General features: G+C 33.9%; 2 protein-coding genes across 2 annotated transcripts; one reads left to right on the top strand and one right to left on the bottom strand.

Moving 5' to 3' along the window:
* The first annotated feature begins 566 nt into the window (after positions 1-566).
* Positions 567-2312, top strand: LOC110775796 (B3 domain-containing protein Os06g0194400). Its single transcript, XM_021980393.2, has 6 exons — positions 567-837; positions 909-1039; positions 1155-1329; positions 1433-1639; positions 1717-1823; positions 1961-2312. Exons 1-5 carry the CDS (start codon positions 706-708, stop codon positions 1759-1761), a joined length of 690 nt encoding a protein of 229 aa, XP_021836085.2. The 5' UTR covers positions 567-705; the 3' UTR covers positions 1762-1823; positions 1961-2312.
* Positions 2313-4636: 2324 nt separating this feature from the next.
* LOC110775788 (shaggy-related protein kinase alpha) lies at positions 4637-9193 on the bottom strand. Its single transcript, XM_021980384.2, has 13 exons — positions 9003-9193; positions 7985-8134; positions 7790-7882; positions 7614-7673; positions 7250-7522; positions 7073-7147; positions 6777-6833; positions 6543-6683; positions 6393-6443; positions 6134-6229; positions 5954-6037; positions 5386-5488; positions 4637-4936 (listed from the first exon to the last, which is right to left on the bottom strand). Exons 2-13 carry the CDS (start codon positions 8090-8092, stop codon positions 4854-4856), a joined length of 1224 nt encoding a protein of 407 aa, XP_021836076.1. The 5' UTR covers positions 8093-8134; positions 9003-9193; the 3' UTR covers positions 4637-4853.
* Between the last annotated feature and the right edge of the window lie 2909 nt (positions 9194-12102).

The following is a 12102-nucleotide window of genomic DNA, read 5'->3' as shown; positions in this document are numbered from 1 at the left end:
TCGATTATGGTTGGAATACTACCATATCAAAGAAGCGGTTATGAAGTGTGCATACTAGTGTATTAGATGAAAAATTCATATTGATGTTTTTTAGGGCAAGTTATTGTTGTAGATGCCGTATGGCGATTTATTAATTTCAAATGATTAAACTCGAAAGCGCAATGCTCGTTTAAGAAAAAAGCTCGTTTAAGCAAAAAAGTTTGTTTATGAACTCGGCTAAGATTAATAAACGAGTCGTTCACGAACACAAAATCTCTTAAACGAATCAAACTTAAATAAATTTTTGAGCTCGGTTGAAAGCTCAGACTCGAGCTCGAACTCGCCTAAATAAAATGAACATAAACATAAAAAAAAGTAGTACTCGGCTCGGCTCATTTTCACCGGTCGTTATTACATTCTAAAAGCTCCGTGAGGTTCGCAGCAAGCTTTCATTTTAGGCACCCCATCCAAGACCCCAAGAAATTGGTCATCTAAAAGCTTTTGGGTGAGCTACGGTTTCTTGTCTCTTCATCATTCGTGTCACAACTCCATTAGTTCACAGAACACTAAACACTGGCATTCTAACGGTCGACTTTTCAAACCATTCAAATTCCCTCCCCCACCTTCAACATACACACAAACACCCCCACAAATCCTTCTTTCTCTCTCCTCTTTCTCACTTGGTTTCATTGCAAATTTGCAATCCAGAACACAAAATTTGGAAAAATGGGAATTGGAACAACTTCATATGAAAAAAGTCGGGAAAAGAGAGTTGAAGAGAACAAGAAACGATTGGATGATCTCAACCTCATCCATCTCTCTCAAGCTCTTAAAAACCTTTCCCCGAAACCCACTCCGGTAAATCGTCAATCCTCTGTCATGAAATTATAATCTGTTAATTTGTTTATTAAATTTTTCAATTGAAACAGATGAAAAAGGCGAGCAAGCCTCGGATTATGGATAAACAAATTATACAAGTGAGACGATCTCCTCGAGTTGCAAACAATCCTGCTCCTGTTTATGCTGAAATTTCATTGCCTCGGTTTTCTTCACCCAGAAAGTGAGTAACCTAACTTTGTGTAATTTTTCAATTAAATTTGATGAAAAAATTAAATTTGGGGGGTTTTTTTTGTTGAATTTGAATGGGGTTACAAAATTAATGTTGGGTATGTTAGGAATTATGGAGTAGTAAAAGCAAGAGATTTCTCAAATCGAGTGATAGCAAGCGATGATGTGAGAGAATACACAATTGAAGAAGCAGAGAAGCTGAATGCTAAGCTTGAAGAAGAGGGTTTTCCTACTCTTGTTAGACCCATGCTTCCTTCACATGTTACTGGTGGTTTTTGGCTGGTAATTAATTAATATTCTCTGTTTTTGATTGATTTGATTGATTTTCAAACTAGTCATGTGTAATTATTGGGTTTGTTAGTAATTTAAGTTTGGTTGGGTGCAGGGTTTGCCAAGCTGGTTTTGCAGGAAAAGCCTACCCAGAAATGATGGAATGGTGAGATTGGTGGATGAAGATGAGATTGAGTATCCAGTTGTATATCTAGCTCGAAAGTGTGGACTTAGTGGAGGTTGGAAGGGTTTTGCTGAATGTCATCAACTTGTTGATGGTGATGCTGTTGTTTTTCAAGTGCTTAGCCACTCAATTATAAAGGTGAACTTATTATCGAACTGAACTATCTTTCTGCTCATTCCAATTTGACATTTCTGATCAAATTTATGTTTGTGTAGGCTTATATTATAAGGGGAAGTTCATATGATTCTGGTACAGATTAAGAAGAAGAAGAAGAAGAAGAAGAAGAAGAAGAAGAAGCTCTTCAAATTCCAAAGTAGTATAGGTAGCATGTTTCTTTTATATCTTTTGCTGTTCTTTATGCAAATATATATGTTCATGTAATTCAAATAACAATGACATGGGTGCAAAGGCAAATTATAACAAGAAGTTTATAATGAAATTTTTGTTTGATTATTGCAGGTAGGAATGTAGGATGTTTAAATCACCAGCAACAGATATTGTGGGTGGAAATGTCTTCAACTTCATTTATTTCTGGTGATGATTAAGGAATTTTGTGTAGCTATTTGCTCAAATTAACATAGGTCATGTAAAAGTCAACAAAGGCCAAATATTATCAAGTAATTGCTAATTGATGTTTAATTATGGAAAACGAATTGTGCAAAGGGTATGTGTACTCCGTAGATGATTGGTGGCCTGTGTTGTCGCTGGAGTTAGAAAATTTTGTAATGCTTAGCTAAATTTTGTAATGTCTAACTAAGCTTGGCTATTTCCCTTATTCTGTTATCTTAATCAACGGCTATATCCACTGTGATTCTGTGAGTGATAAGCTTAGCTTCTTTTTTTAGCTGCGAAATTGGTAGATAAAATCGTCTTCAAACCCGACATAGTTACCTTTGGTGCTATGGTCAAGGTTGTGATAATGCGCTTCTTTCAGACCATTGTTAACCATGTGCAAAAAAAATCACCATCCCTCTCTCTCTACCCACTTTCTCACTCATCATTTTTATTTTTCCCATTAGCAAAAAAGAATTCCCCATCCCTCTCTTATCCATGAGCAAAAAAACTCCTCACCCCTCTTTCTCTAACCCTACTTCTCTCTCTAATAACAACAATAATAAAAAAAAAAAAAAAAAAATTAGAAAATGAGTAATTAAGTTTTTTGTACATATAGTTGTAAATAAGCAAATTCGAGAGAGAAATGAGGGAAAAAAATTGTGTTAAATTATATCATAATGGATGCCTATTTGTAGATCTTGAATTTTTATGAATGATGGTAAATTTATTTTATTTTTTTATGAATCAGAAATATAAACAAATTCCCGTTGAAAAATTATCGTTACATGATTTTTGTATGTAATACCACATGGAGGATTTAGATTGGATGGATTTTCCCACTCCAAATCTAAAAAATTCCCATGCCAAGGGGTTTTTGTTTTTGCACACCATTAAGTCATTAACCCCTTAAATTAGACTTTTTTTCCTTATTTTTCCACAAGTGTAAAATTTTTGCACACCATTAACAATGCTCTCATATTGCTTACCAAAATGCAATTCGGAGGAGTTTTCCTTTTTCTTCACACTGGATTGGTTCGTAATTCGATTGATTGCAGATTGTATTTGTATACGGCCATATATGCTTTGATTGTATAAAAAACTGGTGCATTTACTCATGCATATTGGTAATCTAATTCTTAGCTTGGCCTTGCCTTCTACGGAGTACTACACAACTTTGACATGGGTAGAATACTCGACTCGACTCGACACATTTACAACTCGGGTTGATTTTGAATTGTAATTTCAATGAGACTCTTTAAATATAGGTTTATCATCCCTGAAACCGGAGAAAAACACCCTAGTAAATTGTGATGAAAATTAGTGTTAACTTGTTAACCAGGGGCGAATCAAGTGCGTCAAGTGCGCAACAAAGGTAGCTCACCAACTTGCAGATATGGGTCAGAGTATTATTAACAAGCTGTAAATCTGATTTTGCAGGATACAAATGTGAAAGATGATAATTTTCTGGTGATTCAATTATGCAAGGAGTTCATCAAGCAAATGGATGTGATTAAGCTGGAGTATGAATCAAGGAAGACTAATAGAGTGGCTGATATTCTAGCCAAGGAATGTAGGACTGATGGTAGCACTAACCATGCTAGATTTTTGATGAATCAAGCCCCTGACTTCATAGGACATGTAAGTTTGGAGGATAGACCTCCCTAAATGCTTTTGTATTCTGTTTTATCTTTAATTTTATTTCCTAGCTTGCATAAAAAAAAAATGTCAAGAGTCTCAATATGGGAGACATGAAAAGTCCATCTGTCTTGCTATTAGCTGTGAAGACTTTCTTCGTCCTTGTAATTCATCTATGTCTTTTTAGACCAAATATTACACCATGGTTGAATTTATGCTTCCCAACGCATATTTTGACTCTTAATATCTCAAATTATATATAAGTCAAAATTATAAAAATTTCATATTTAAAGCTACATAACGATACGGATCGAACAAAAATCCCACATAACTACAATTTTTATAGGTAAGAATCTCAAAACATAACCAAAAGTCTAGTGTGGATGGTGTAAAAACCAAGATGGTGCGATATTTATGGAACGGAAGTAAGACTTTCTTCATCCTTGTAATTCATCTAGGTCTTTTTAGACCAAATGTTTTTTTATGTCAAATAACCCACCAAGGGCAAACAGAGGGTTAATACATGAACCCTATACCAAGAGTCCAAGACTACAGTCTTGAAAGAAGACTTTCCTTTCCACCCTATATTAACACACCAAGACTACAGTCTTGAAATTAGACTTTCCTAATTTCCATGTATTTTTCCTTCAAAAAAAAACACCAAAACACTACGCAAGCAATACATTTCACCTCTTCAAGTAACAACCATTTCCTTGTACAACCAACTGATCCAAGCTTCTTCCCAAGTCATGTGTTCATATACTCGTCGTTAAATTACATTAAGAATGAGATTATATCATGAAAGTGAGAAGGGGTTTACCATTAAACTACTTCGTATAATTCTATCCCACAACAACACATACCTTCGGATTCACGTTGGCTGTTACTTTCCGTGACAAGTCACAACCAGTTAGATATAGAAATCACAAGTAAAAACGACACCGATTCAGGTCTTGTGCAGGATTTGCATGCAAGTGTTCATTTTTCTCTTTAAAAGCTGCTTTTACAACATAGGATAAGGAAAAAAGATGCTAACACAGAAGGGGGGTGTACCATAAATATGTAAAAGGAACAGATACTCTCATAGATTAATTATAACAAACCACATTTTCCACAATAGTAATGATTTTTGCTGATCTTCATAATCTCGACGAATTTGATTTCACAATCCAAGGAATGGACATTGCTTCCTCGCGTGCTCAGGGATCAATCTGACAACTGTTTCTGGGAGCACCCCTTTCAACTCTGTAGAAGTTGTATTACAATAAATCAGATCACAAACTCTTATTTACAAGTGTACCCGAAGTAAAAGTTAACCTAAAATACTTAAAAGTTAGCTTTATATAGGTAAAAGTTACGGAGTATATGTTTTCTAGTGACAAAATTTCTCATTTTAATAAAAATTGTACCTTCAAAATCACCAATATGGTATAAAATTAATCATTTAACTCTTTAAAATGTTTATCTATTACCTTTTTTTTAATAATATAAAAGTTAATAAAAACATACTATTAAAAGTTACAAAAAGAAATAGGTAAAAGTTACAAAAAACTAGTTAAAAGTTATCTTGGTGTACAATAAATTTATTTGTACAACTTGTGCGTGCAAGACCTTTTGAAATCAGATTAGCCCGTCTCAATTCTTAGTGGGAGTAATAGCACAATAAAAATACTCTTGTTTTGATCAATTCTTACCATGAGGCTTGAAGTTAAACAACGGTGGAAGAAAGCGTGAATTTGGCAAGCGGGTGTTTGGGTCTCTAAGCTCGTCAAAAAAGGGATGAGTCAAGGCATCCAGCTGAAATTGAAGACAAAAAATCATATCAGAAGTTTAGAATCACATCACTCGCCACAATTTTAAGAAAATCAAAATCAAACTGGTGATTATGGGTACGAATAAGTTTACAGAGGAATTTAGAGACCAAGTAAAGCACTCAAAACACATTAAAGAACAGTAAAAACACTGCTAATACGTATATGTGCCGTATGCTACTGTAATTTGAGCAGGGGCATGTAATCAAAGAGAGCAAACTCTATCACAAATCATGATCTTTTTGGGAAGGCATCCCATAACTACAGGCACAAGCAATTAATCAGCACTACACTTGCTCACTCATTCCAGAAAAAGGGAATATCATCATTCATAATAAAAATTTATTATAGCTCATGCAGAAAAGCGTAACCTTCAAGAAAATAATACTGATGCAGAAATCAAAATGCCAACGAATGATTGATTTTACAAACTTTGAAATACGGCACTTACAGCTGAACACCGTAGGTTAGGTGAATACTGAAGTAGCCTAGAAACCAAATCAACGGCCTCAGGAGGCATTCGTTTGTGGAATATCTGTTTCAAAGAAAAAATAATGTCAACTTTTAAACCTTCAAAAAAATCCAGAAAGAAAAGATTCAAATTATGTGGGATTGTGGTCCTGAATCTAACCTTGTGCCATGGATGAGCTTTAATTTGGGGGAATTTGAATTCCGTGTAGTTGGGGTTCATACATTTAATTTCCTCTCGTGTTGGGGTACCCAAAACCTGAGAAAAATTAGGCAGGCATTGTCATTAGACATTTGAGAACAAGCGCAACAGAAATGACTACTAAATTCCCAAATCACATCGTTGTCAACATTTGGTGACAACAGGAAAGTAACCACCCTTTGTCCCTTTTTTTAGAAGACCAAGAAAAGTTTGTTTTTACCTTAATAATCTCAACAAGCTGATCAACTCCACTCTCACCAGGGAATAGCGGCTGATAAGATGATAAATCACATTATTAATATAATATTACAAAGAAGATTCCAACCATTTTTTAAGAAAAGGCAGAAAATTAGTAAGAGCAATGAGTTACCTGTCCAAGAAGCAGTTCCGCAAGCACACAGCCAGCAGACCAGATGTCAATAGCTGTGGTGTATTCTGTTGCTCCAAATATTAGCTCTGGTGCTCTATAGTATCTAGAGCAGATATATGATATGTTAGGTTCGCCTTTTATCTGCAAATGCGGAAAGAAGGTAGTTAGATGTAGCCACCAAAAGGCAATAAATTTCTGAAGCAAAGTGATAAAAATATACATTTACCCACATACCAGAACTTTTGCGCTTCCAAAGTCACAAAGCTTAAGCTGATGCGTATGAGGATTTACCTGCACATATTTACAAGTAAAGCTAGTCAGGACCTCTGACAATAATATCCAATCCGTAGGCTATAGACAAGCACAACTACCCCCACCCAATAAATATAAACTGCAGCCATGTATTGGAAATGTCGAGGGCATAGAAGTGCACATTCATATTAGGGCATAATGGTCAAAAGTTAAGATGCAATTGCCACCAACTCTGTAAACTTGATCAAAAAATGAAAAAGCATTGCTTGCATACTTACTAGGAGATTTTGAGGCTTAATATCACGATGACATACACCAATGCTGCGATGGATGTATGACAAAGCTCTGAAAATCTGTAATTCAGCAAAGAATACATTCATTAGCAGTCCAAATAATTAGCAGTGGAAAATAAATACAATCCAGATAAATATTAACTTAGTTGCAAGTTATGGTACCTGATATGTGTATAATTTTACATAAATCAGAGGCATCCTCTGGTTCATTTTATTATAGTGCTTAATCACTCGATGGACAGTTTCCGGGACATACTCAAGCACCAAATTAAGGTACAATTCATCCTTATCCGTTGTTGAAAAGAAACAATGTTTCAGGGACACGACATTTGGGTGGTCAAGAAGACGCATTGTCTGCAACTCACGGTTTTTGTACCTCTTGTCCTGAAGAACCTTCTTTATGGCCACAGTTTCCCCTGTTTCTAAGCACTTTGCCTGTATAAATATGAGAGCATGAATTAGCAAACCAACTAGAAGATCAGAGACTCCCAATATTGTCTCACAAGTTACAAGGATAAAAGTCCACCTGAAAGACAACCCCAAAAGATCCATGTCCGACTACACGTTCTGCCATGTAGCTAATAGTCTGAAATTATGTAACAAAGACCAAAAATAAAGGTATTAGATGAGCAGCTAAAACTGGAGTATTTTGATTTGTGACACACTAGAAATCTATTGTTAATGTGAAACATAGAACTCTACCTGCTTTGGTTGGCCATTCTTCCCACCGATTGTTGTCACTATTATATGCCCAGTTTCGGTGCCATTACCATCAACAACTGTCGGTTCCATGTCCTAAAATCCAAGTATACTATCAGTAACTAACAAGTAACAACAAACAATCAAATGTCATACAAAGTGAAACAAAAACGAAGCGCTAAAAGTATAATCATTCACCTTATCATCTCTAATCTTCATGTCATTCATTTCCTCGGGAAGCCTATCAACACCATGACTGCTAGAGTCTCTAATAACAGAAGTAGGTGCAACGCCTACGGAAGCCATGCTCGTTCAAGTCGTTTAATTCAACTTAAATCACTCATTCATCTATCAATACAAGACAACACAAGTACACATTTAGCTTAACAATAATCGGCGAAAACCAATCACAGAAAAGAATACATCTCAACACAATTATACCACCTTAAGAAAAAAAAAAATGGCACCCAGACCCAGAAACCCACATCAGTAGACTATTAAGAAACACCAATTATGCACCTCAAGTAACCTACAAACACCCCCAAAAAGGTAATTCAAAGCATGAAATTACAAGTTCAAGCTTCAGATCATTCTCAAACTTTCAATAGTATGAATGTAATAATGTCATGAAAGAAGCTTTTATAAGTAAATTTGCAAGTATGCAGCTCAAAGCCATGCTTATTAAGCATTCTCCAAACTAATAATTACACAAAAGAGGAACTACTACTTTTTATCATCACTTAGGTCCTACTGAAATCATCTCTGGACATGGATTACAATCTGTTAATACCAAAAGAAAGTAATTAATGTAAAGTTAAAGCAAAATGGGGTTTTTATTAAGCTCAACTTAACAAAACAAATGATGGGAAAAGAAAAAATAAACCCACTTCAAAGATTGCAACTTTCCACCATTTCATTACTTGGGCCATATTGAAATTATTGCAATTTTTAACAAAACCCTCAACCATTAATTTCTTATCCAATTAGAAAAAAATAGGGGGGAAATTTATCAACTAAGTATCACAATAAACGATCTACAGAGCCTCAAAGATCAAAATAAATATACACAACATCGAAAAAAAGTAAACTGGTGCATGGAAATTAAAAACTAAAAACCCTAGAAGCGAACACCCGCACAAATAAAATTGAAAAAAGCAGGAAATTTTGTGTTAAGAAACACAAAATTAGCAGAACTGAGGATAGAAAAACAAAGTACCGATCAAATGCGACGTCTACAGACAAAAAACAGCCGATTTCATCCAGAAGAAGAAGAGGATCAGCAGTTTGGATCAAAAAATAGGAGAGAGAAAATTAGAGAGAGAAAGAAAAAGGGATGAATAGATCCATACAGAGGAGAGAGAATGAAGAAGAGGGTGTCTGAATGTTTTTGTTATTTTCCTGGGATTTTATTTATTTTCCTTTTTTCTTTTGGTGCTCCTTCTTTCTGTGTTAGTGTCATTATGGGTTGGTTGACAGTCAAAGATGAAAGCATAAAAATATTGACATTATTTTATCTTTTTTCATTTTGATATTCCGTATACGAGTAGATTGTTAAAACTCACTAGGGTGAGTTTATCCCTTATATTCGATCTTAATTTTTAGGCTCGTGTTACGTTAGTTTTTCACTAACTTTTACCTATTTTTCATTATTTAGATTAACACAAGATTTTTCTTATTTTTATACACTAGATTTTAGCTCGATCGATGCACGACATCTATTAAATTGTTAAGTTAAAATAAAACTATTATATATATCAAGTTATCAACTGCTATATTTTATTACTTTGTACTTCGTATTAGATTAGATAAGTGTTTGATGTTGGATTGAATTTCATTTTAGATTTATTTTTTTAACTGTTAGAGTGATTGATTTTGGATGGAGTTGTATATACGTAGTATTCGTAATTAATTAATAAAAATATCTATGTGTCACCTAATTATTTATTTACGTGGCACTCGACTTATTTAATTCATAAATAATTTTAAAATCTTACTTTTCATTCGCCAAAACCATTAGATTTCCTAAGTGGCTCTCTAATATTGGATTAGTGTTTGATTTTGGATTGAAATTTATTTTAGATTAGTGTTTGATTTTGGATTGAATTTTATTTTAAACTTATTTTTTAATTATTAGAGTATTTGAATTTGAACGGAGTTGTATATATTAGTAATTAATTAATTAAAATATCTATGTGGCACCTAATTAATTATCTACGTGGAACTCGATTTTTTTAATTCAAAAATAAATTAGAAATCTTATTTTTCATTGGGCGAAACCATTAGAAATCCTACGTGGCGCTCTAATAGTTCAGCAAATATGTCTCCTTGGTTGCCTCAGATGCAACTAAACTCTTAAACAAAAGATAATTAAATAGGGTAAAGTGATATGACATAATTTGATTTGGTTGGAGAAAAGTGAAGTATTGAGTGAGGCTTGAATTTGAAACTCACTTTCAGATTTGTTGTGTCTTTTACCACATTATCCCAAGAGTTTGGCTCTTTCATACTCCCCCCAAGATTAGGAATAAACTCACCCTAGATAATGTAGATGAACTTCTATTACTATATACTAAAAGAGACACCAGTAATGACACGTGTCAATTCCTGGTGCGATTTTTTCTCGCCAAAAATCCTTTCCTATTATCCCAAGAGTTTGGCTCTTCCATACTCCCCCCAAGATTAGGAATAAACTCACCCTATATAATGTAGATGAACTTCTATTACTATATACTAAAAGAGACACCAGGAATGACACGTGTCAATTCCTGGTGCGATTTTTTCCCGCCAAAAATCCTTTCCTAAAAAAAAAATTTACTTTATTCTATTTTTATTTTCTCTCCTTTTATATAAATGTTTATAAATAGAAATAGAAAAAATTATAGGATTATTAAATATGACATTATTAAACAATTTTGGTAATATTTAGTCAGATCTTCATATCAATAATAATATTTTGTTCATATTAAGCATATCGATCAAATATTTAATTCGGTCAAATCATCATGTTAAACATATAAAATATATAATACGTAATAGAGCGGAAATTGTATATTATATGATAAAATGAGTACGTTCGAGATTTATTAATTACGCAATAGATTTAAGGGATAAATATTTTAGTTAAAAAAGATAGTCAATCAATATTTTTCAAATAACCGTGCATGCACGGGACCTAATCTAGTTATTTTTATAGGGGTGTTGGTTATGAGAGATTTGGGGTTGATTGGGGGGGGGGGGGTGTTGAGCCGAAATAAAGGTTTGGTCATTTAAAAAAGCTAAAGAAAGTACTTATGAGAGGTTTAAAAATGCTAATTTTGAAAAATCGCAATATAATAATCTTTTTAATTAGAGGTTTAGAGAAGCGTGTGCAAAATGACAACTCTATCGTGCTATTGAATAAAATTACAATCCCTACTCATTTACATCATTTTATGTCAATGTCCTTAGTTATCATTTTGCACATTAAACGACTAACAACTCATTTACCAAACACTTTACACAAGTAACTAAGATCCTCATTTTCGAAACCTTCGCTTAGCGACTACATACCAAAATCTTCGCCTTTAGGGAGTCAACTACCAGCTTTAGCCGATAACCAAAAGCATAGCTTTAGCTATTACATCTCCCCTATAAATAATAGGCCGAAATGGTGGATTCCCGTGAAACTCGTGCATTTCATAATTCGCCTAACTGACTCAAGTCCTTGAGAAAAACAATAGATCATCAACAAAGCAAACATGTGTTACATCAAGTTTCTTACATCTCATATGATATCTAAAAGCAGCAAACATTCGCTGCTGGTAGATCTCGTGCAGTGTGCAACCACTTCCTCTTCCGTCCCCCCCTCATCCATCGGATTCTCAATCAGCTAGTTAAATCGGCTAATACAAATAGTATCCAACCGCTAGTTAAAAACTAACCACTAATTGTCAAACAGGGTTATAACTTCATCTCCATAATTTTGTACACATATACAAATTATGAGGTAATGCTTTTTATATAAGAAAGTAGATCGAGATTCTTAAAGAGAACCAAACTAACTCAACCTTGCCGATAACAGAAAAATAAAGGGTAAAAAGACAAAAACTAAAACTACATACTACTATAATGTAATTATACTTTGTAATTTGCCATTGGTTTATATTGAATTTTATAATGTGTCATTGTTTTGTCGAATGGATTGGCTAATTTGAAAGGTGTCTTTACTTATGTTTTTTGTTTTTAAACCGTTCAAACATTTTAAATTTCTGTAAAATAAAATAAGAAAAGTTAATTAAATAAGAAAGTCAGAGATTTTCAGTATGTGGATGGGAAAA

The sequence above is a fragment of the Spinacia oleracea genome, chromosome 4, assembly GCF_020520425.1.
Source record: "Spinacia oleracea cultivar Varoflay chromosome 4, BTI_SOV_V1, whole genome shotgun sequence".
Lineage (NCBI taxonomy): Eukaryota > Viridiplantae > Streptophyta > Magnoliopsida > Caryophyllales > Amaranthaceae > Spinacia > Spinacia oleracea.
The sequence above is the reverse complement of the archived record's forward strand: the minus strand, read 5'-3'. Positions and strand labels throughout refer to the sequence as shown.